General features: G+C 48.5%; 1 protein-coding gene across 2 annotated transcripts in view; it reads right to left on the minus strand.

Annotated features, from left to right (window-relative positions):
• Positions 1–6,155: 6,155 nt before the first annotated feature.
• The window catches only part of RNF216 (ring finger protein 216), a 135,095-nt gene continuing 115,830 nt past the window's right edge, over positions 6,156–25,420 (minus strand). For both annotated transcript variants that reach the window (XM_032459982.1, XM_032459981.1), the window contains 3 exons: positions 23,964–24,186; positions 9,889–9,958; positions 6,156–9,168 (listed from right to left, as the gene is read on the minus strand). In XM_032459982.1, the coding sequence (XP_032315873.1) occupies positions 8,849–9,168; positions 9,889–9,958; positions 23,964–24,186 (613 nt within the window). In that variant the 3' untranslated portion in view covers positions 6,156–8,848. The remainder of the gene's footprint in view (positions 9,169–9,888; positions 9,959–23,963; positions 24,187–25,420) is intronic.

The raw sequence follows: 25,420 nt of genomic DNA on the forward strand, positions 1-25,420 counted from the left end.
AGCGCTGTGTGGACTCTGTGGGTCGTTTTGTCTGTCCCTTTCCACTGGTTCTTTCCTGGCCCGGCACCCATTTCACGTGTGCGTTAAGTCATCAACAGTCAGCTGAAGACAGACGAGGCCCCTCTGCAGATCCCCAAAGCAGCTTCCTCCTCCTTTCTGCTCTTCTGCTCTGCGGATTCCCGACTTCACCAAATTCTCAGCCCTCCTCACCTCTTGGAGTCCTTTGGTCACCGCCTGGGTTTCCTGTTCCCATGCTGCAGCCTGGACAGCTCTCCAGGAAGAAAGCTGGGGCAATCGCAGAGTTCACTTCATCTGTTTCCCTTGTCTCAGGGGTCACTGATTTTGCCCTTCTTGTCCAATATTTGAAGACTATCGTTTCATATATTGTCTGATTTTTTAGTTATTTAAGAGGGGAAGGGTAAATTCAATCATCCTTGTTAGTCCACATGGCCATTAGTGGTATTCCCCCCCTTTTTTTCATTCTTCTGTTTTAAAAACATCCTTATTAAGAGTGATAATGCACATACCATAAATTCATCACCTCAAAAAGAAAGGCTATAGTCTTTAGCTGTCACCCTCATCTGTCCATGGCCCCCTCCAATCCTAAGCAACCACAGTCTACTTTTCGTTTGCATACATTTGCAGATTGTGGACATTTCATATAAATGGAATCACACAATCTGTGGCCTTTTGTGTTTGGCTTCTTTCACTTCGCATAATGTTGTCAAGATTCATCCACATTTCAGGAGGTGTCAGGACTTTTCCTCTAAGGCCAAATAATATCCCATTGTTTGGATAGACCCTATTTTGTTTACCCATTCATCAGATGATGGATATTTGGATGGTTTCCGCTTTTTGGCTATTTATGAATAATGCTAAATTTGTCACTGTATGAAATATTACAAACATCCTAGGGAAAGATCTCTGCAGACTTATAATCCCAGCCCTTGATACCTGGGCCATCAGGACACCTGTAAAATCCCAGCCCATTATAGTGGGGAGGGCTTTTCAGACCCAGGCCAGCCACTCCACTTTACAGACAGGGAAACTAAGGCTCTGGCTGGCAGGTGGCTTGCCCACCATGACACCAGTGGAAAGAACACTCATCCACATTTTCTGATTCCGAAAACAATGAAGCTGCCATTGTGTGGCTTCTGTGGGTCAGACTGCATCTTCCCGTACCATCTCATTTGATGCCCCCCAGCCCCCTCCTGAGGTGGGTCTTTTATCCTCATTTCACAGATTTCTTTTTCCAACAATTATTTCCTGAGCGCCACAGACCCTGAACTCGTGCTGGAGGTGCTGAGCTGAGCTGAACGATGCTCCTGGGATTTCAGGGAGGCAGGTGCTATAGAAAATATTCCAAAAGTAGGGAATTAATCCAAGATGGCCAGCGCCTCATGAGGACAGAGGCCAGGGGATGGGGCTACAGCTCAGAGGCAGGAAACAGCAGAGCTGGGTAGGAACTCCCAGCTTCGAGGTCGCCCTAGGCTTCCTTTTTGGCCTTACTCCCCATCAGAAGGGAGAGAAAGGAGATGTCTGTGGGGGAGGCTGTCAGCATCCCCAAGGTCTGAGGCTGAGCAGGCCGGGCTCTCAGGGGGCAGTGGCTGGGTCTCCAGCAGGCCACAGAGATGCACATCTGCTGGCAGAGTGCCCTTCCCTTGAGTCTCAGGCATGTCTCCACCTCCATCTTGAAGACTCGCTGACCCTCGTAACACGCATTTCAGCAAGTGAGGTGAAGCTGCCTTTGAAGACTGGGCAAGGCCACCTGGTGGAGGTGCACGTCAAGCTCTAACTTTGGGCCTTGTCCATTTTCTTATCATAGCTTTGCTTTTGCTCCAATTTGGTTTTTCTGCTTGTTTTTATATCGTGTTATTTTTGGTAAGTGGCCTTAAACTCGACAGAATACAGGGGGAGAGGGACAGGGAGAGAGGACCAGACTTGGGGTCAACAGAGAAAGGAGGGACAGGGCCACTTAAGAAGGCTGTGGCCACCATCTTCCCATGGCCACATCCTGGGCACGGGTGCTGGCACCTATTACAGCCATGAGAGGGGAGCCGCACACACAGGGCTTGGTTTGGGGCACGCTGGGTGAGGTGGTTCACGTGGGCGCGCCCGGCGAGCCCTTGACAGGCCAGTGCTTGGAAGCCTGCACCCACAGTGCTGGGGGAACCTCTGCCGCAAGGGGCGAGGGGCCCGGGGAGGCCATCGGGGTGGGCGGGCAGTCTCAGCTGAGCCACAGCAGAGCTCAGAGCCGACGGCTCAGTCCATGGTAAGAAAAGCTCCCAAGCTGGTTTCCAGCCACTGTGCTCCCTCAGGGTGGCTTCCTGCAGCCACGGGTGAGACGGCTGAGCAGTGGCTGGGGTGCAGTTGGCCCAGGCGGGAGAAGCAAGCGGAGGGGGGGCTTTGAGGGGGAGGAGGGTCAGCGCCAGACCAGCAGGTGCCGGGTCTGCTCCCGGACACGGGACATCAAGGAAGCAGAGGGCAGGAGAGAGGGCTCCGTGGTCAGGAGGGTCCGAGATGGCCTTCGGAGGGTACTTCGGTTCAGCGCCTGGGTGACTGCAGTACACGGCCCTCCCCTTGCCCTGAAGTCCCAGGCTCTCAGGATGTGTCTGCTGGAGCCCCTCACCGACAGCCCTTGGGGGCTGGACAGCAGCCACGGCTTCCCCACCCTCCACGTGCCCTGGCCTGTGCCTCGTCAGCTGCACGGCAGGGCCTGAGCATGGCCGTGGGCCCTCCTGTCTGCCTGCCAGTCCCCAGGTCCCTCCAGACTCTCCTCCACCCTCCCAGATGCGCTGCCACCTGAACTACTCCAGAAGCTCTGCAGGCTCAACACTGAAAATGCAGATTCCCAGGAACCACCAGAATCACGGGCTCTGGAACATCTGGACAAGCCCCAGGCGGCGGGGAGGAGCAGACAGGTCAGGGCCTCCCCCCAGCTCTTGGCCGCAGGCACCTCCTCCATGCTCCTTCCCCAGCCCCTCAGCTGCCCCTGCTGCGACCCCTGTTCCCATCTGTCTGGTGTTTTAGTTGCATGTTTCTTGTCGCCCTTGCTGGGTAGCCTGACAGCCCAAGTCCACCCAGTTGGAAGGTGGTGCCTTCCTGAGGCCCAGCCCAAGCCTGCACTGCTTGGTGGCACGTGCACAGGTGTGTGGACGGACGCGTACCACGTGCAGGTAATGGGGCACGGACTCAGTGCTGCGAGGGTTTTAACTGGCACCTTCTAAGGCAAAGTCAAGCCAAGCCAGCGATCAGTTCTGGGCCGTCTTTGCCAAAAACGTGCTGATGAAGGGAGAGGAACTGATTCTCCAGATTAATCGTGACCAATAGGGAAGACACAGATGGGGATTTAGACATTCAGGGGGTCATGGGAACAAAGGGCCAGCAGGCTGGGCAGGGTTGGCTGGGCACCAACCTTCAGGAAGGGATTTTAATAAGTCCAAAGAGAATGCTAACAGAGCCTGCAGCAAGAGGTTATAAAAGAAGGAGCTAATTAAAAATCACATTTTGGAAGCATCTGCTCGTACCCTGCTACTGCTCAAGACAGAATGGAAACCTGCATATCTGGGGGAGAGGGTACAGCTCAGTGGAGAGCATGTGCTTAGGATGCACAGGGTCCTTGGTTCAATCCTTAGTACTTCCAATAAAAAAAAAAAACAAAAAAACACCTAATTACCTCCTCACCAAAAACAACAAAAAAAGTTTTTTGAAACAGTAAAAAAACTGAACACCTGGTTTACTGGTTTTGTGAAACACATCTATATCATAGAAACGAATCAAAATATTATCAGTAGTTACCTTTGGGTAACAAAGCATTTCTTTTTCTTTGTATTTTTCTGTGTTTTCAATTTTTTTTCCATTTTAAAACATTTATAATTGGCAAATATATTTATAAAAAAAGACACTTTTTTTAAGGATGAAAAAAAAAAGTTTGGACATTACAATCATAAATACTCCTGACCTAAAAGCAGTTTTATCTAAAGAAGGAGGTGAAGATAGAAGTGATGCCTCCATGAGGTCGGACTCCAGAGGATGTGTCTCAGGACAGCCAAGGGACCATGGTCACAAACAGGTGTCACGAGGGGTGAGAGCACAGCCCAGGGCTCTCACCTGTGACTAGTGGGTTGACACAATTTTGCAGGAAAGGAATCTGGCAAAAGCCATTAACATACACCCTGCCCCCAAAGAAAAGGGAATCCCTCCTACACTGTTGGTGGGAATGTAAACTGGTGCAGCCACTATGGAGAACAGTACGGAGGTTCCTTAAAAAACTGAAAAAGAGCTACCATTTGATCCAGCAATCCCACTCCTGGGCATATATCTGGAAAAGATGAAACTCTAATCCAAAAAGATACAGGCACCCTAGTTCACAGTAGTACCATCTACAACAGCCAAGACATGGAAGTAACCTAAGTGTCCATCAACAGATGAATGGATACAGAAGATCACACATACACACACACGCACACACACGAATATTACTAAGCTATAAAAAAGAATGAAATAATGCCATTTGCAGCAATTTGGATGGACCTAGAGATTATTATACTAAGTAAGTCAGAGAAAGACAAACATTATATATTACTTACGTGTGGAATCTAAAATATAGTACAAATGAACTTATTTACAAAACAGAAAAAGACTCACAGATATAGAAAACAAACATGGATACCAAAGGGGAAGGGGGGGTGACAAATTGGCAGTATGGGATTAACAGATGCACACTACCATATACAAAATAAACAAGGATTTACTGCATAGCACAGGGAACTATATTCACTATCTTGTAATAAAATATAATGGAAAAGAATTATAAAAAAGAATATGGATATATACACGTATACGTATCAATGAATCACTACGAAGTACACCTGATACTAATCTAATATTGTAAATCAACTATACTTCAATAAAAAAAAGAAAAGAAACAGACACACGCCATCCTTTGATCCGCACTCCACTACTGGAGATACGTCTACTGCACATCGAAGGGAGTGTTCACTGGGGTGTTGTGTGTGGTGGCAAAACATCAGAAGCATCCACGTTTTCCTTAACGGAGGAGTGGTTGAATCACTTACAGCAAACATATACAAAGAAGTATCATGAAAGGCATAAAAGCACAAATTGGAGCTGTGTAGACTTACAGGCCTGGAGGGCACTCCATGATTGCAAAGGGAGAAAAGTGAGTTGCGGCAAAAGGTATGACACCACTTCTGTAACAACAAAGGCCCAGAGCCCTGATAAGCAGGTGTATGTTGAAATGGGCTGGAGGGCGAGTGGAGAAATGTGACTCAGGTTACCTGGATGGAGGATGTAAAAAAAGACTGTAGCAGATTGGGGGGGGGGGGCATTACTTACCTACTGACTGAAACAGCAGAACAGTCTAGGACATTGCTGCAAACGTATAAAATATGGAAAAGTTACAGGAACAAGAACTAAATGACACGGGGAAATGTAAAAACACAGCGACCTAGAAGCTGGGAATGCAGGACACTTTGGTCATGGATTTACTTCAGTACACCTTTTTCAGACGTGCCCCAAAAAACCCCCAAACAAAAAAGATGTTGTTCAGTACAAAGCTGCAAGCAGAGAAGAGGACAGCCCCGAGTTTTATCAACATTTTGAACCCGGTTTGGGCACGAGCGTGCTGCGGCCACCCGTGCCCAGGATGCCCTCCAGGCCCGGCAGGAGGCGCGGAGGGAAAGGCTGTACCTGTGGCTTCTCTGCACGGGAAGGGGCTCCTTGTTCTCAGGACTGGTCTCCTGATCTGAGTGAGGTTTCTCCCTTTTGCACCCAACTCCAGGGCCGAGTCAGCGGCCTGCCGCAGAGGCCTGGAAGAGGGGCTGATCATACTTTCCTGAAGGGTATTCTGGGCTGAAAAACAACAGCAACAAAATAACCCCTTTGTGCCCAGCCCGGCCTGGGCAGCCACCCAGCAGGGTTAGCAGGATGGATCACCTGATTTCCTCCCGCAGCACAGCCCCTCAGGGCCACTCTGCGATGGGATCCTGTGGCTCTCCGGCAGCGGCAGCGGCCCAACCTCAGCTCTGGGTGAGCAGAGTTAGGCGAGATGGTCAGTCTGAGCAGCCCTGGTAACTTCGTGGGGGTCGCCGGGTCTGCCTGGTTGTGTCGTGTGGAGAAACGAAACCAGAGAGCAGACTGCACAAACATTTATTTACAAAAAAACCCAAGTTACATATGATACAGGCTTTTTACACACAGTAGTTTAAACGGAATTATTTTGGGTATTTTTACTACCAGAAGGTAAAGAAAAAAAAATAATAAACTAATCATTTTGCTATTTTTTTTTATATAAAGTGACAGGTCATGCACACTTTTTTTTTTTTTTTTAAGTTTTAAAATGTTTTGCTAAGTGCAAATACCAGATTCCTCTCCAGTTTTAAGGCAAGTAGAACAGGACCGTTGCTGGGCAGTCTCTCACTCCAGGGAGCAAGACCACAGAGCAGAAGTGCCAGGATGCCTCTGGGATTGCTCTGTCCCCGACAGGGGCTAATTTCTGTGGGCTGTAGACTTGTCAGCGGATGACAGCCCTCTCCCCCCCAACCCCACCACTAGCACAGTTTGCTTCCCCAGGAGCCTGGGATCCAGGCCCTGCCCCTGGGACATTGAGGCACCTACAGGGTCACTTTGCAGACATGCGGGGGCTCATGCTAGGGTCAGAACTTGGGGCAAAACAGTGACTGCGCTACGCAGACCTTCAGGCCACTGCACAGCCCAGCTCGGGCAGGAACATGAGAAATGAAGTGCCCTTGGCTCAGAGAGGCAGGAGTGGTCCCCAAGCTGCATTAGGTGGCTAAAAACAGCCAGAACTCACCTCAAGGACAAATCTTCGTTTTGGCCTTAGGAGAGTCACTACTCTGGTCCCCTTCCTGTGCTGGGGGAACCGCACATGCCAGGCTCTCGGGCAGTCACTGGACCGCAGCGTCAGGGGCGTGGGACAGCCACCTGCGGCGGTTCCCGGTCCTTCGCTGGACGGGCCCTGAAGGCTCTGGGGGGCTGGGTGAGCGCTGTAACCAGCGGGCAAGCGGACAGCACCTGGTGTCCCTCTCCCCATGTGGTGGGACATCTGCTGGTGGTTCACAGCTCTCAGACATCTTCCCTTGGGGGAGCAGGAGGAACATGCCTTTAAGATACTTGAGAAAACCCTGCTGCTGGGCCCTCAGGGCACTGGGCAGGCCTCTCCTGAGGCACCTCCACTCAGGCCACCAGCCAGGGTCAGGGAGACCGATGGGCAGAGGCTCTGGGCAATGGAGACTGCAGTCTCTCCCCATGTACCCCCAGCCCAAGTCTGGGGCCACTATCTGCAGAGCCCAAGCCCAGAGGAAAGACAGCAAGAATGGGCAACTTAGCATTTCGCTCTTCCACTTTAATCTCTGAAAAACATCTGAGAAGCTGACAGCAGCTGGGACCAGACACGGTGATGCCTGGTGCTGGGCAGCGGCCCCCTCCTTTCTGAGGTCTGTGTGTGTGAACTTCTGGGAACCCCACAGCCATCGAGCTTTAGCAACAGGAACAGAGGCCAACCGAGGGAGCTGGGGCAGGCTCACCCCTACTGAGGCCTCTGCTCTGCACATGGGCTGCAGTGAAGCACTGCAAAGTGGGCGATGGGGTGACACTCAAACACCCACCTGGGGACAGACAGCAAAAAGCAAGTGGGAATGGCGCACGGACTCCCAAGCAAACCCACAGCTAGACTCATCTGACCTCAGGGAAGGGCAGCTGCTGAGTGCCATCGGGGTCATTCATCCCCTGGGGAAAGCCGGTGTCCCCACCATACCTTAGGGGAGAACCTGTTCCTTATCTGGGTGATGGCAAATGTGGCTCCCTGGGAGAGCCACCAGGCCTCTGTCACAGCTACCTCAAAAGGATCTTATGTTTGGCAAAAGTTTCAGGACCATCCTACCCTCATCAGCTGCCAGGAATGGGGTAACAGACTTCTCTGATTTTCCAGAGACTGAGGGAGAGAAACTCTAGCAGGCCACGGAAAACTGGGTAAGTTTAAAGTGAGTAAACAGCAAACATTTCTTTAGATAAACTGTATACAAACATCCCACTGTATGAGATGGCTCTCTGCAGTCTCATCTGAGATGGCGAAGAGAGAGGGTGAGAGACCCCTGAACAATCACTGCAGTGGTGGCCTGGGTCCTGGACTTGGGGACATGGTCTGCAGCCTCCCCACCCTGAGCGGTGCTCCCAGGCCCATGGACATCGCTCTGCCACCTCTTCACTTGGACCAACTGGCTCAGGGCAGCAGGGCACACCTCACTCTAGGTGGGCCTCAGAGGTGGGAGGTGGGCAGAAAAAGCAGGCCTTCAGCGTATGGTTCCGGCCTCCCAGCTCTCTCCAAACTGCACTACTTGTTCCTTCAGCTTTACTATGGGTCAGACTGCTGCAGTGAGGAAGGCTTACGTGGTTTTAAACTGAGACGCCTGTGTCTGCCGGGGGAGGGGATGGAGGCAAACGTTTCCCTTCCTCTTTCTGCAGGGATGTGAGTGGCAGAGACGGGCTACCTTGTAGCCACCTCACTGGCTGTTAAGACAGAATTATTCAGAAAGAGGGTTTGGCTGCCCCCATATCTCTGGTCCAGCAGAAGCCAGAAAAACCTCATTATTGGCACCCAGGGGGTACCAGCCTGCTGGTCGCTCTTCAGGGAGCAGTGGCCCTTCCCAGGAAGAAATCCAGGCTATCCTTTCAAGAGCCAAGTCCGTAATCCCTACTTAGAAGGCATGGGCACAGCCATTAGCCCTGGGGGCAAAGGATTATCTATCCAGCCTTGGCCCTGCACAGGCTGCGCAGTGGGGCTCCTGGAAAGGGCGGGGCCCAGGCGTCAGAAGCGATGCCGTGGCTGGGGGCCAAAGTGCATAGGCAGGTTGTGCTCCAGGGGCACGTGGACAGGGGCAAAGTCGTAGTTGACCCGTACGTTGGGAAGAGGGGGCACATAGGGCGCGGGGATGGGGCCCATGTTGAGTGGGAAGTTGTTGAACATGGGCCGGACGGGAGGCAGGGGGAAGGGTGGGTGCACAAAGGCGTAGGGGGGGATCTGTGGCTGGTGCAGGTTCTGTGGGACGGGCCTTGGCAGGGCTTCGATCCTCTGGACTTTCTCTGGAGGCTTCTCCAAGGGGGGCCCAATGCGTTTGAAGGTGTTCTCTGAAAAGGAAATGGGATTTAGCAGAGAAAACAGTTAAACACCACTGTGCTTGGATATGGCTCAAGACCAGAGCTGCATATCCTGATCCTGGTCCCAGGGGCCCTGAGCTGGGGGCTGGGAGCCCGGAGCATGAGGTCAGGCCAAGAATCTCTAATCTTCAGCATCAATCTTCCCTATGGACACAGGAGGGGTGGCCTGTCCTAATTATAGGCCAAAAAGCAGTGTGCACACATCCTCTCAACCAGCCGTCACCAAAGATAAAATCATACTTCCCACTGAGTGTCACTCCACAGGGATCACCTTGCAAGGTGGTAGACTGATCTAGCTCGGAAGAGGTGGAGCTTCTCTGAGAGAATTTCCTTTAGAGCCAGGGCCTGGATGGCCACTTAGAGAAACCCCATTTTGTTCCTCTGTAACCAGAGGAGCCTACTGTCTTTTTAAGTCTGCTTTGGCTTTTATTTGCTTCCTAAGCTCAAACTCACTCCTTGGTACCTCCTTGCCATCAAGGAGAAGTCGAAACCATCTCTAAGCTTTCATGGCCTTTCCCACAGGGAGCTGGATGTGTGGATGGGCGCACCTGCAGCCACCAGAGGGACAGCTGGGTCATCCCTGGCTGGGTGGAGTGCCAGGACCCCCAGGGAGACCAGCAGTGGGGTCCCCTCCTCCCTTGGGGACATGCGGTGCAGTGGGCACAAGGCCTGTGCTGGGGGGGCACTTGCCTCCATTCTTCCTTTTCTGTTCCTCTTCGGCCTCCTTCTGGATTTCCTCAATCAGCTTCTCATCATCTTCCTAGAAGAAAAGCAACAAGACAAGCCTGCTCTCAGCCAGCTCCATGCAGTGCTGAGGCCCTGCTGGGACTCGTGGAAGGCCAGCTTACTGCTGGTCAGCAATGGGGCTAAGCCAGAAGCCTGCTGCTGGTCAGCAAGGCCCTGAGTCTGCACATCACACATTCCCAGTTCCCGGACAAACTTCTTCCTTTGTCATTAAACGGGGTTCCCATGAGGAAGCCCACCAGAAAGGCTGGGACCAAGGAGCTGGGTCTGTGCATGGCAGGTGGCTGTCTAAGGGCTGGGCTGAGAGCCTGCTCTGTTCACTCAGTTGTGGGGTAAGAACTTCCTGCAGTTTGGAGAGGGTAGACTGATAACCCAAGGGTTTGGGATGGGGGGAGTCTGGGGCAGGCAGGAGCTTCAGATCTCGAGTCTACAGAAGCCTTTTTGTGTAGAGCCCAGAAGTTTTGCTAACTCCCAGAAAAGAGCTGGATAAATGTCCATGCAGACCTGCTGAGCCCTAAAGCTGACCTTTAGCACCCAGACAGTGGTGGGCTGTGGGAGGAGCAGCATCCTGCCAGCACAGCAGTGGTCTGGGCCAGGAGTTTAAGAGCAACTCCCTTATAGACCCTGCGGTCTTCCTTTCCCAAACTCAATGCTTGGTAGGCCTGCTTCACTATTTGGCAATTCAAACTTGGGGAAAGGAGCCAAAGAGGCGCTCCGGGCACAAGCAGATGTATGGGTTTCACCAGGGAAGCTCTGGGGTCTGTGCCACATACAGTTCCCACGTCTCCACCTGCCCCAGACACAGTGGTGAGAACTGGGCTGCTGGCTGGGGAAAGACACCCCCAACCATACCTGCTTTATCTATGTGCTGGGGTTCCACCCATTCCTGTGGCCCTGCAAAAAGGCTGGGGACTGAAAGGACCCTCACTGGATTGAAAAAACCCACCGACCGACATGGTGCATGTCTTTGCTGCCCAGCTGCAGGGCTGCTGCTGCATCAGCATGGCCGTGAGGGTACAGGATCTAAGTCTACCCTGTGAGCTTGTGCTCAGGAAGGAGCAAAGTGGACGCCGCAGACAAAACCTGAGTGCAGCAAATGCACTGACCAAACTGAGGGACAGGCAGGCATGCTGTTTCCTGGGGTCTTCCAGTAGCTTCTCCAGGAGTAAGGGGCAGTCAAGCTGGGAAGAAGTAAGGACAAGGGCAGTGGTGCCCAACATGGGGCAGGGAAACATGAGGCAAGCTGCAAGACTTCCAGAGCCTGCTGGGAAGACGCTTCCCTAGACAAGGCATTAGGGCAGGCCTTTCCACACGGCAGCACGGCCTGAGCTGGAACACTGTCAGTGGTAACTCTAGGTTTTTCATGCTGACTGCAATCTCTGACTGCTGATGCCATGTGTGGAACTTCTGGGATGTGAATGGAGGGCCTCAGAGGGAAGCGCACAAGCTGGGAAGAACACCCAGAACCCCTTGGACTGGGGAGAGCACAGCAGCCCCAGCATGGAGCTGAGCCAATGGGCAGCTTGCACTGTCACTAACGTCAAAGCCAGGACAGTAACTTGTGATTTCACAGTTATGGCTCCTCTGCGATCCTGGAGTCATGAGCGGCACTCAGTGTGTACCTGACACCTACTCTGCAGCTGGATGCTGTTCTGGTTTACTGGTTAAACTTCTGACCATACTGATGGAGTGAGTAAACAGCAATGTAAGACAGTCCCTCTGTTTGGCAGATACACTTAGGATGGCACCCCTGGAGACTGCGGGCTCCGCAGGCAACAAACTGGGAGGCCCTGTTAAATTTGCTCTCTGGGTCTCAGGGGCCAAATGACGGTCTGCACTCGATGGTCTCAAGACTTTTTTCCAATTCTGACATTTGGAAATTCTTACCATACACCTAAGTCTTCTTCAGCCTCACCTGGCCAGGTGTTCTGAGCAAGGTAAGGGGAAGAGGAGAGGTGACAAGTGTTAAGTTCCCATCCTGCATTTCAGAAGGTGTCAATTGCTTGTGCACATCAGAAAATCACACATCCAGGAGAAATCCTGGTGGGCAGCATGTCCATCTCCAGGTAATGCATAAACATTCTCTGTAAAGACCCTGAGACACGGTCATCTAGTCCCTCTGCAAACACCCCAAGTGAGGAAACCTCTTCCTGTACAGAGTAATCTCCAAGCCAAACACCACAAAAGGCTCCAACGGGCTTTGGTGGACGCAGTCTGAAGGTCTCCATGCCAATGTCAGGACAAATTCTACCAACCTAGATGAGGAATTGGCAAACAGTCTCATTTTGGTACCAGTGGCAAGCCTAGGAAAAAAAGATTAAAAAAAAAAGAGGATTGATCTGGAAAAGCGGCAAGTGGGGGAGCTGTTGCTCTGCACGGATCACTGAGTACCTGGGCAGGTCCCTGAACACCTGAGTCTCAACATCTCGTCTTAAAACAGGTGGTTGTGAGGACTGGCTGAGCTCGACTGCGTAAGGAACTCACCACAAAGCAAGCACTCTTTATTAAAGGCAGGAAAGTTGTAGAAAATGGCAGGGATAAAAATTTTAGAAAGATGAGAAGTTTCAAGAAAAAGTGGTATAGACTGGGAGATGCCTCAACATTTCTCTCAGTGGCTTCTTTATGGAATGAGTGGCAGGTTTCCTGACTCTGGTCACTTATTAAGTAGAACTATTAGTAACTACATCACTACCACCACCACTGTCTCGTCCCTATTTCTCCCACATCACCTAAATGTGGTGATGCCCAGCAGTACCCAGAGGGACACTTAAGGCCTCTCATGGCACAGAAAAGAACCTTAGAAACCATCCATTCCAACTTCCTTATACCACAGAAACTAAGGTCCCAGAGGAGGTAAGTTGTTCAGTTATGGCTACTCAGTGGTGGACTGGGCAGATGCTTTATACCATCCTACAGTGCCATTCAAGCAGCTTTCCTGGAAAGAATCCACAGAAAAATACCTTGAAGGTTCCCTGCCCCCGCCGTTTATGTGGTTTGAAAACTTGGAGGGTACGTGTACTATTTCACTGAAGAACATGTCCTGAGTGTCCAGTGTAAGCCAAGAACTGCACTGGACACACAGCCAGGAGTTGGCAGACCGGGTCCCGCCCCGCATGGAGCTTCCGTTTCTGTGTTGTGATCACAGTTCTGCTGTCCTTCCACTCTGGACTTCTACATGGGCTTACAAGGTAACCTCATAGCATTAAAGACCAACCGCTAACCTCCCCTCCTCCTCAGACTCTTTCATGATAGTTCTGTTAGGATAAATGAAGAATGAGGGCTACTTTTTTTTTTTTTTGGGGGGGGTTAATTAGGTTTAATTATTTATTAACTTTTTTTTTTTAATGGAGGTACTGGGGACTGAACCCAGGACCTTGTGCATGCTAGGCAAATACTCTATTACTGAGCTATAACCTCCCCCTCTAAGGGCTACTTTTTGAATAGAAGTTCCAGGTCCCTTATAGTACTGTTGAGGGTATGCACAGGGCATCCCCCTGCTATGTATCAATATCTTCCAATGCTTCCGGTAAAAGTGTACCCCTGAATAAAAGCAGTGTAAGAATTCCCTTAAGTGGGTCTGAGGCACTTGCAGAGCCAAGTGTGAGTTGAGATTCCTGATACAGATCTGCCGGCTCTGTAGGACAGAGTGTCCAGGTCCACCTGCCGCCAACTGAGAGCTCTTCTGGGGGTGGGGGGTGGCGGGTGGCGGGAGGAGCCTTGGAGCCCTGAATTCTTCACCTTTTGAAGAGAGCCACCTGGAGCCTCTTCCCTTCCTTCCTTTGTTCTGATCACTCTGCTGATTTGGTAAGTGGACTCAAGACCATTTGTCCTTAAGCTCTGGCTTTCCCTGGTTAGGCAATGCTCTTAGAGTCTAAATACAGTCTGTATTTCACCAGAAAATGTCATCATTCAACTATTCTGAGTAGTAATTGTTACCATAAATAATAAGTAAATTGTCAGTTATACCTAGAATATGGGTTAGGCGCTTCAGATTTCAACTTTCTCCAACTGGTTGGAGTGACAGGACACTATGTTTAGAAACTAAGAGCTAAAACACTTTTTAATATTTTTTAAAAAAAGAATTACATTTGCAGCCAAATATGTTAGACTGTAAGGGGGAAGACTCCTCACTTCATCTGGGGTGAACGTTCCTTCCACAAGCAGCTTCCCTTGAGCATTTTAAGTTTCTCAAGTCAAGAGTGAAGGCAGACTGAATCATACACTTTGAAAATGGCAAAATTTTACTTTGTATTTAACCACAATTAAAAAATTAATAATTAAAAAAAAAGTAAAAGAAGGTTTACAGTTGATTCTGAGATTAAAACATGAGGACTGGTCCCTCATCAGAACACTTCTTGGGTTTGGGTCTTTTGACACATGGGGCTATTAAGGCCCTTCTTGGAGGTAAGTTCCCTTGGGAAACATTCTAGGCATCCCAAGTGTCATCATTCACAGTGAATAAGGATACTCGTGAAAAAGGCTTGTCATTCTGCAAATCTAGGACACACCTAGGCTGCTGGAAATAGGGAACAATAGGAGGAAAGATGATGAGAGGGCCAGGGGTGTGTGGGCTGGATCACAGAATTCCCTGTCCTCCAGCCCCCCTGCAGGGGCTGAGTCACTTACAGGAAATCCAGGCGCGCTGGAGCAGGCCCCACCATACTGAATTTTATCTTAAAGCATCACTGGTTTCCTAACAGACAGGCAGCTGGCACAACGGGAAGAACTCCAGCTTTGGGGCTCCACAGACCTTGGTTTGGGGACCCCTCCACCCAACACGACCTAACCTAGAGCCTAATCATTTCCATGGCAGGTTTACTGAGAAGCAAATGATCTCTCTTCCAAGGTGCAGAGCAGTGATGGTAATAACGGCAGTAACATTTATTGATGGTTTCCTGTGTGCCAGCTCCTATTCTGAAAAGCACCTCACATAGATTTCATAACAACTCCGTGAGTTAGGTACTGTTAATTGCCCCCATATTACAGATGAGGAAACTGAGGCACAGTGAGGTTTGAATTCAGGCTGTCCAGTCTCAAAGCCTGAGCTCTCAACCACATAAACCACCAGTTTCTGAACAGAAGCTTCTGGAACAGTATGACTGCAGGGGCCCCGGGAACTCTGCCTACCCTGAGCACTGTCATAGGTGACTATTTTTAGGCTCTGCTTTGTTCTAGAAAAAGTGCATCTTGCCCTCTTTGAAATATAAGAGGGTTTCTTCTCTATGGGATGGGCAGAACTCTAAAATCTCCTTTCTCCACTAAATAAAAGGGAATAGGGCAAAACAAAACACCTCTACTCAAGGAGATGAACAGCCAGGATAGCAGAAAAGCAGACACTTCCCTGAAAATTCCTATTTTCTTAGGGTCAGCTCACCCAGAAGTACATGTACCATCATTTGAAACATCAGGTCTCTGACTGGCCTCCCCAGCCTTGGCCTCTGAGACAGAGCCAGCAGAACTCTCTCACCCAGGCCGGGGCGCCTGTAAGGCAGAAACCCATGGTGCAAGCCAGGCTCTATCACTGAGGCCACAGGACATCCTGGCTCATGGTAACGGAGTCACCTATCGCTCCTGACCAGGGTGCTGTTCCAGGCCCATCTCCAGATGTCCTTGCCTTGATGACATGCTTTCCCACAAGGCCACCAGGTTACTTATATACCACAAGGTCCCACGGGATTTTCTCCTTCGGCCATAAAAGACCAGGGTTTTGATTCTCACACACATTAAAGCAATTTGGGAAAAAAAGTTTAAAGTTTAACAAAACACAAATGAAAACGAATTCCTCACCAGAGATAACTCCAGGGAAGGTTTTGGCCTAATTCCCGTTGGTTGTTTTTGTACCCACATCTCACTTTCAAAACCCCTAGGGTTCCCTTCTAGAAGGCTGCGCTCTGTGTACTCAGGTCCCACCTCGCCGTGTGGGCTGCTCTCGTTCACACACGCCTGCTCTCCAAGCGTCCCTCCCGGCCACAAGGGGCTGGCAGGATTCTACCCACGAGGAAACAGGCTCTGACAATGCAGTTGCATGCTGAACATCACCAGATAAGCAGTGAAGAGTGAAATCAGGACCAGGGCAGGGCCTGGCTGCTCCTTCTGGGCTTACAGCCCCCAGGGGTGCCTGGCCAGTTCTGGACTCCACAGGCAGTTAGAGGCCACAGGCCTGAGACTGGGCCATTAGGGCCCCTCCAACTGCTCTGCCCTCAATAGAACTGGAGGCTAAACTGAGCCCACTTGAGAACTGAGCTCCCCTTCACACCCACCTGCCTTGGTCAGTGGGGAACTGCGGGAGAAACAGACAGCTCTGTCCAGACTCACTGCACTGAACACCTCAACAAGCCCTAGTGAACGGCGACCAAGGGTAACATGCCCGCCCCAGCACTCCTCTCCTGGCCTTTGGCTCAGGATTTAAGATGGACCTAGTAGGCTTGGAGAAGTCCTTCTCTGCCTTCTTTCTGGTCCTTCCTAATCTTGGTGAAAACTTTCAAACAGATCCACAGAATGCGCATATAAGCAAGTCTCACACTGAGGGTAAGGGAACATGAGGCTGCAGCAGAAGTGAGCCCCACAGCACTTTCTACTGCTCCCCACAGCCAGTCTGGGGGTGGAACCCACAGACTACACTGAAGGCAATGAGGACCAAGAAGGGAACACGCACAGCACCCAAGAGGAGCCAGCGCACCCCAAACGCAGTGCTGAGGACAAAGGATTAAAGCAGAAAGTGACATGGAGTCTCGCTGCCCAGCAGATCCGGAAGAATGCTTTATATAAAGAAATGAGTGGTTGCATTTGAACAGAGAGAGGGTTTTATTTCCTTTCCCTGAATTCCTTTGAGCTCAGCAAGACACAGCAAATTCTGGCTTATGGAAGACTCTGCCGCGCTCACTTCACATGGAGGTGGGTGAGGAGTGAGGAGGCAAGAGCACGACGGGGATGGCAGGGGCCCCAGCCGGCAGGAAGTGAGGCAGAATTCACCAGAGAGGTTTTAATTAAGAAAAACAACCCAAAATTCTGACTCCTTAAAAACCTGTCCCTAAACAACGAAGCCACACAGCTCTGCCCACGTAGCAGGGTCTGGACAGGAGAAGATGAAGGAAGAGAAACTGCAAATGGTTCAAGGGGAAAAAGAGGTTTCCACCAATCAGACATTGACAACAGTCGCCAGCCGCAGCCTGAAGGTTCCTAAAATAGACGTTTGAGCACTTAGCACATGGCTGTTCTTGTGAAGCTTTTTAACAGCCTTTTGAGCCTGTTTTCTTCAACATTTCTGGTCACCAGGGCTGGTCGCCCACTCACCTACAGCCAGCTTCCTGTGACCATGAAGGGAGGGTGGTGACTTTTCTTCATGTAACTTTTCCCCCCTTAAAAAGGTGACTGAGAACTGCAAGTCAACTGCTGCTTCCCTCCTGCAATTTGGGGGGTGGGGTTGGGGCTGGGATCCAGGTCATGTGTGGCCACAGCTGTTGTTAATAAACTTGCAATGATTTCACAAAAGGCTTCCAAAGAGCTGAGGATTTAGTTTCAAATTATTCCCAGATCGGCCGCAGATCGCTGAGCAACACCAGACCCTAACCCTCCAGAGCCCCAGCTGTCCCCCTGCAACAGGAAATTGGGGGGAGGAGGGTGCAGCACAGCCCAGGGTGGCACATGCTGTGCAGCTGGGGTCTGGAATGGCTGGGGTGGGGGCGGCATGGGGGGGGAGGCGGAAACAAAGTGCAGGGGAGGAGCAAAGACCAGCTTTCTGCAGCCATCTCCTCAGGTCACCGAGGCCTGGAACCCAGACACCCTTCAGTCTAGGGCTCCCCCGCAGGGACCTGGAGGCAGCATGGAGTGTGGCCATGCCGTGACTCCTGTCGGGATCAAGTACTCAGCCTGAGGCCTGCTGGTGTCTGCTGAACATGCCACGTGACACACTCTGTGTTTACTGGGCTGGGCCATCTTGCTGCTCTCCTTGGTACAACCCTCTAGTGACATCTGAACAGGTCACGGTTTGGAGCTGCCAGGCCCCTTGCTACCACCTGCAACTTGCTCAATGGGGAAGGGGCCGAGCGCGGGTCCTGCCCCTCTACAGAGGCCTGCTTGCTTCCCTGGGCTCAGGCCCCAGGGTAGCTGCCAGCAAGCTCCTCTATTTGTGACCTCTGACTCCAGGGAACGGAGACTTGTGTGGTAAAAGAAGCTAACATTTGGCTGAAGACCGGGCTTGCATTTTGGTTTTACCAAGTGACCTGACCACCCGAATCTCATTTTCCCCATCTGTAGAATGGGAGACCGGTCCCACCCCCATGCTGTAACAGAAACAATGGTATTTAGAACACTGGCTAGAAATAAAATGCTAAGGCCAGTTGTGGAAGCCAAGTGATGGGGCAACACGAGGGTACGGGGGTTTACTTTATCATCTTTTTTTTCTTTTATAGAAGGTAAACTTTAAGTTAAGAAAAAAAATCCTGAAACTAAAAATTAGTTACTGACCTAAAGTCTAGAATATCTTTCTGAAGATACTCCTTAAAAGTCTCCACCTTTTCCTCCTCAGTCCTCTCTGAAGTACTTTTATTTCCTCTTCCTCTCCCAGGCCACTCAAACAAGGGTCTCAAAGGTGCCCAGTGCCCTCTGTGCGCCTGACCCAATGGGAAGATTCTGACCTGGGCTGGGTGGTGCTGGAGCCAACTGAGGAGAGAAGGCTGGTGGCCAGCTTTGTTTAAGATGCCAAGAGAACAGAAGACCTGAGATCAATGCATGCCACCTTTTACGGACCACAATCTTCTGCAAGTTTCTTCATTCGCAAAACAGGGATGATACACCCGTCTTAGAGGACTGTTACAGAGTTAAATATATTAACACATATCAATGTTAGGTTCAATCCACTGTAGGCCTGGGAAAAATAAACAGTCTCCTAACCAAATGGCTAGGCGATAATGGTGCCAAATTATAAACTGGTTGTAAAAGTCCTAGGGTTTTATTTGAACCGAACATGCTTTAAATTCTTATATTTAAAAAACAAAGAAGTTGTAGAAAACAATTCTGTGCAGTTTCTGGTAGCCAAAACCCAAGATAAACGCTGACTTCGTTTTGTATTTAAAAAGAAAATGCTCTTATGAATTTTGCCCTACTTTTAGAATCTAGACTGCCAGGTGACTGTTCTAAACAGAGCTTCTAACATTAAGATGTAACGTGTTAATACCCTTAAGTTACCATTCATGGACAAGAAAAAAACTAGCACATTTGGGTCCAATAAAGTCCTAGGTTAACCCTTCCCCTACTGCAAAATGATGTTTGTTCATTCCATGTTGAGATTTGGCTTTGCATTCTGACCCCTAACTAGAAAAATGGTTTGTTGTCACTGGTTTGCTTCTGTTTTTCTTTTTTCCTTCCTAAAAAGACATCTTATTTTACAAGACTCTTAGTTGAATGTTTTAAGCTTATTTTTGATAACTACCAGACAACCGACAGCTCTCTAATATGGAGTTAGTTCAGGTTCCCAGGCAATCGCCAGTCATTAAGGATGAAAATTTAACTTCTCTCCAAACCATGAAGGGACAACTCCCTCGCTGACAAATGAGAGATTCTTCCTGGCCTTGCTGGTTAATTAAGCGAGAGAAAAGGCTGGATGACAGGGCATGCTTTGTTTCCCTCAACTTCTGAATGGCTTTGTGTTCCCAGAAGCCTCAACAGATGCTGGGTTGGAATTCAATCGGTCTCCTGGTGAGAATCAAGGAAACGGGGTTGATCCTGGTTTTGATGGGAACGGGACAAATGGAACAAAATCTCCAGCTGTGGCTACCCGAGGAAATCAGAGGGATTTGTATTTGCCTAACCTTCCTTTCGAACTTTATTTTGAGCAAACCCAGAACCTTTCTCATGGTAGAAGACGACAGTTCAGCAACAAAATAAGGGGCAGTCCCTTGCTACGGCACCCACACGAGGTAACAGAACGCGAGAAACCTTTATAAGCAATTCCACGTGTGGGAAGAAAAGGGCAGTGGCAGAAGGAAGAACAAGAGGGAGCAGAAAGGAAAACGGCGCTGAGCACAGGCCAGACCACTGCAGAACCCCCTGCACGTGGTAACTCCCACACTGCTCTTTGTTTCCAAAGACGAAAGCAGCCCGAGGAACGCCTCCTAGGAGCTCCACCAAAGAAAAAGACCCTGATTTCTCACCAAGTTCCTAGAGATGCTCAGGCACCCAGTTTGCCAGCTGGGTGGGGCTGAGGAGGTGAGTCAGCAGAACTGGCAGGTCCCGGACATGGATTACCTGGGACAGCACCTCCCACTGTGGGCCACACCCCCTCCACTCGACCTGCAACAGGAGGATGACTGACTGCTTCTAAAGCCGCCTCTTTCTTTCCAGTATTTCCTCAGTGACAGGACAGGCTTGCTAAGGGTTTTACCAGATCACAGAGTCGTGGGAGTATGAGCAGTTCCTGGGTCCCTCAGCTCAATATTCCACCCACTAAGGAGGTTGTTCCTGACGTGCAGATACCTGGTTTTCACAGAGGACTCAGTGCCTTTCAAAACTGTGGGGCTCTCTGAGGATTAGGATGAGGCCAGCAGCCTGGCTTGCTGTGGCTTTCACACAGGGGCTGGCCTGTTGCCCGACAGCTTTTCTTGTTAGACATACTGGAGATCTTCCACATCAGGGATCAGTGCTGGTGGCTAACAAGACTTTTATCTTTGGCTTATAAAGTTCTAGCTTTAGAGGGATTTGGATTAATAGTTAATTTTTTAAAATTGGGAGATTTCACATTGAAATACAGATATCCAGCCTCTCTGGAAAATCTGAAGCCATGGTAACTCTGAGCACAGTCTCATCTGGCAACAAACTAGGAGGGCTGAGTAGAAGCCCCTTTAGATGGGGCCCACCCTTTTCTGTTTGCTACAGTCCCCACCACACCCTACTGACCCCTACAGACCTGGCCTACTGAACATTCATCAATCATTTATGTTGCTACTTGTTCCTAAAGTAACTTGGGTCTGTGACCCCAACTACATGGTGTTTGTGTTCATGTAAATCTTTCCATGTTTTTTTTCCTCTTCATGTTTATCATACAGATCTATGGCATCACTTTGTATGGCTGCATGCTATATTAATGGAAGAGCCACCCTGGGCTGTCCACCGCTGAACTTATTATACATGAGGGAGAGATAAACTTCTATCTTGACTAAGTCTCTGTGGTTTTGGGGCTTTGTTTTTCACATCCAAAATGATTCTTATTAATATAGGGAAGTTTACTAATTTCTTATTGAGTCATATTACTCTTTACATATTAACAACATTTATCTTTATCATATGTGTGTTATCCAATTGTTCATTTACCTTTATCTTTGTTTTTGCCAAAGAGGATTTATGTTTTCTTATTTGGCCTTGATGCCACACTAAGAAGGACCTTCTCTTCTCCAAGATTATAAAGGTCACCTCCTTTGTTTTCTTGAAGTATTTCCAATGGTTGGCCCAGTGCCCCAAAATGGCTACTTAATGTTTCGCTCTCCATATGGTAGGGAGTACGACCTTCAAAACTTAAATTAGGCCAAGTCATTGCTGTATTTCAGGCCTGCAACAGCTCCCACACACTCAGTGAGACCCACAACCTGCTGCGGTGTCTGCCTCTCTCACCTTCCTCCCCTCATTTACCACCTGCAAGCCACGTCAGCCTTCATTCTGTTCCACAAATAAGCTGAATTAGTTTTATTTCTTTGGCCTGCCTTGATCCTCCTTTGCATGCAGGTTCACTGCAGATACTGCCTCTCAGGTAGGCCTGCCAACATGATGACTCCCTCCTCCAGCTCCTGCCACTCTCCATCACATTACTCTTACTATTCCGACACCGTACCAACCACAGGAAGGACTCCTGTTTTAAACTTAACAGACTGTGAAGTCCATGAAGACTAGTCCTGGCAACACTGCATAGCTATGAATGAAAGAATGATGACTATCATTTCTCCAGTGATTTGAAACGGAATTTTTAGCGCACATTAAATTCTTGTGGGACTGTTTCTGATCTCTATCTTATTCCCTTATCTATCTGCCTATTCTTGCATTAGTCTACATGATTTTGATTAGCACAGCTTCATAGCAAAAAAATCACTCATTTTCAAAATTACAGGTAATTTTTTAAGAAAAAAATAAATCTTACTGAATTTAAACAGGAATTGCAATGAACTTCTAGATTACTTTGGACAGAAGTTATCTCTTTGTAATGCCAACTCTCCCCGTTGAAGAGACTATTCAGGGCATCCTCACTTACCCGTAGTGAAAGCTGAGGAGCTGCTGGCCACACCCAGGCCCCCTGCAGGCTCTGGGCAGCTCCCTCACCAGCGCCAAGTCAGCAGGGTGTTCAGCACCTGTCACGCTGAATTGCTTCTTGGTAGAACAAGTCTTCTCCTCACATACTACATTGCTATCCTTACAGATCAATTTACAACTAACTGACTGTAACAGCATCAAACTTACAAATTATTTTAAGAAAAACTGATACTTTTTAATATTAAAACTTATTTAAAAACAAAACATACTTCTCCACATGTTCAAGTTTCTTCACGTCCTTCAATATGGTTTTCTAGTTTTCTTCATATTAGTTAATGTCTAGGGTATTTCATCATTTACACTGCTACTGTGAATGGCATTCTGTATATTAACTTTGTATCTAGCCATCTTCCACTGCTTCTGATGGCTTTCCAGTTGATTATTTTGTCTTTTCTCAGGTTTAAAACAGTACATTTGCCTTTCTTCTTTACATATAACAGTGCTCAGAACTATCTACTGGATACACAGTGGGTGTCCAATGAATGTTAGTGATTATCTTCTCTCATATCTATACTTTTCATTTGATTCTCTCAGCTAATTGTATTGGCTAGCAGTTTCAGAACAAACAGTGGTGTCATCTTATGTTTGACTTTTGGGGAATGCTTCTATGAATTTCACTATTAAATACATTCTAATGACTGCTTTGAAATATAGGGCTTAAAAAAACATTAAGTAAGCATCCTTCTAATACTATTTTTAAAGCTTAAATCAAGAATGGATACAGCCATCCCTCAGTGTCCATAGGAGATTGGTTCTAGGACCCCCATGGAGATCAAAATCAGTGGATACTCAAGTCCCTTATATAAAATGGTGAAGTATTTGCATAAAACCTATGCATATCCTCCCGTATACTTTAAATAATCTCTAGATTACTTATAATACCTAATATACTGTAAATGTTATGTAAGTAATTGCTGGTGTGTGGCAAATTCAAATTTTTTGCTTTTTGGAACTTTCTGGAAAAACTTTTTCTTAAATATACTTAAAAAAATTATTTATTACTTATTTTTGGGGGAGGGAGGGAGAGGTAATCAGGTATGTTTGTTTATTTAATGGAGGTACTGGGGATTGAACCCAGGACCTTGTGCATGTTAGACATGCACTCTACCACTGAGCTACACCCCCCACTTTCCTAAGTATTTTTGATACATGGTTGGTTGGATCCACAGATGAGGAACCTGCAGATATGGACGGCCGACTGTACTCATCGTTTTGCTGTCTAAAGATAGCATACGGGAGATTATATTAAGCGTTCTTAATGCTGAATCATCCTTGCGTATCTGGAACAATCTCACTTGGTCATGGTTTCTATTTGCTGATGATTTATTTACAGGATTTAAAACCTATATTCGTAAGTGAGATAAATCTGTAGTTCTCTTTTTCAAGGTTACCTCTGTCAGGTTTTGGGATCAGTATTACACTACCTTCATACAAATACATGCAAAACATTCCTTACTCTTCTGTGTTCTGAAATATTTCAGATGGCATAGAAAAATTTTATTCCCTAAAGGATTAAAAGAATTTGCTCATAAACTGGGCATCTTGCTTTCTGGGAGTAGCTTTCTGGTTACTTTCTCAATTTTTTTGGTGTGTGGTTATCGGTCTATGTAGTTGCCTATCTTTTCAACAGTCAGAATGTGTTATGCATGTATAAAATCTCTTTTCATTATGCTACCTTATCGATATTTTTCCCCTGTAAAGCAATAGGCAACCATGTGTTCACTTACAGTGGGGTCAGTCCAGAGAGAGCACCTTGAACACTCCTGGCAAGGGGCTCCCGGTGAGCGAGGATGCTGGCAGAAATGGTCATATCCATTGATAGACACTCGGCAGAGGTAGCACATTTGGGCACCGCAGCGGCAAGACATGCGGTTGCAGCCTTCTGATTTGATGAGGCCGGTCCCACACTTGTGGCATTTCCTAATGCGGGCAGCAGTCATTTTTTCTTCGCTAAAAAAAGAAAACATGATTGGAGACAGCAGGGAAGACGAAGAGAGAAAAATATTATGGCTGTTAAAGTGTTTATTTCTTTCCACAGATAATGATTGCCTAGCTCTTCTGGTGACATTTGAAGAGTAAAAAGAGCCTATGTTTTGCAGTCTGAGAACTGGGTTCAGTTTATCAGTTGTATGACCTTGGGTAAATTACTTTACTGCCTGGAGACTCAAGTTTCCTCATTTTTGTGTGTGTGTGTGTGTGTGTGTGTTTTTGGGGGGGGGTATGTATGTATGTATGTATGTATGTATGTATGTATGTATGTATGTATTTATAGAGGAGGTACTGGGGATTGAACCCAGGACCTCGTGTATGCTAAGCATAAGCTCTACCAACTGAGCTATACCCACCCTCTTCCTCATTTTTAATTTGGGAGAACCCAACTTTCCCATAGTGTTCTGAGGATTACAGATAAGACATAAAGCACCCTGCGGCACAGTGCCTGCCACCTAGCATTTAGAAAATAATTATTCTGTTTGTTGTAAGAATCCCTGTAGGTTTAAAAATGGAGAGAAAAAAACTCAGGGTCTTCCTAAATAATGTTTTCTATATATACAAAGCTGCATAAAGGAGAGCCAGTAAACCTTAGTTATCTACACACCTTAGATTTTTAAATGCTAGACATAGGGGTGGGGTAAACACAGTTGGGGATGATCCAAAAGCCACTCTATGACTTCTTCCCCTTGGCAGAACCCACCTCCTATGACAGAAGCTGGCATGTTGGAACCTTACATTCCTAGACTCTCTTGCAGCTAGAAGATGGGCAGGCACACGACGCAATCCTGGCCAAAGGGAAGCCTGTAGGAAGGCTACTTGTTTCCAGAAGTGCTTTAACTGACATGGGGGGCACATATCTAGAGTCAAAATGACAGGCCATGACTCTTCTTCAAGAGCTGGCACTGCTGAATTGGTTACTTCCTCTAAAAAACACTGCCACCTTTGCCTGTAATTGCTTATGCGTCTGTCCTCCTCTGCTGAGCTGAGTTCCTTGAACGGAGAGGGCAGAGACTGTGCTGCCTGTACCCAGCCGGCATGAAGAAGTACGGTCTTGATGGGAAGGAGTCAAAGATATCCCTGCGGAGACTAAGAAGAGCATGAAGGACCCCAAGCGTGGGCAGCCATGAAGGTAGGACTCACCCCGCTGCTCGAGCACTTCTCTCCTCTCAGAAAGTAGGAACCCAGCGTTGTG

The sequence above is a fragment of the Camelus ferus genome, chromosome 18 (assembly GCF_009834535.1).
Source record: "Camelus ferus isolate YT-003-E chromosome 18, BCGSAC_Cfer_1.0, whole genome shotgun sequence".
Classification (NCBI taxonomy): Eukaryota; Metazoa; Chordata; class Mammalia; order Artiodactyla; family Camelidae; genus Camelus; species Camelus ferus.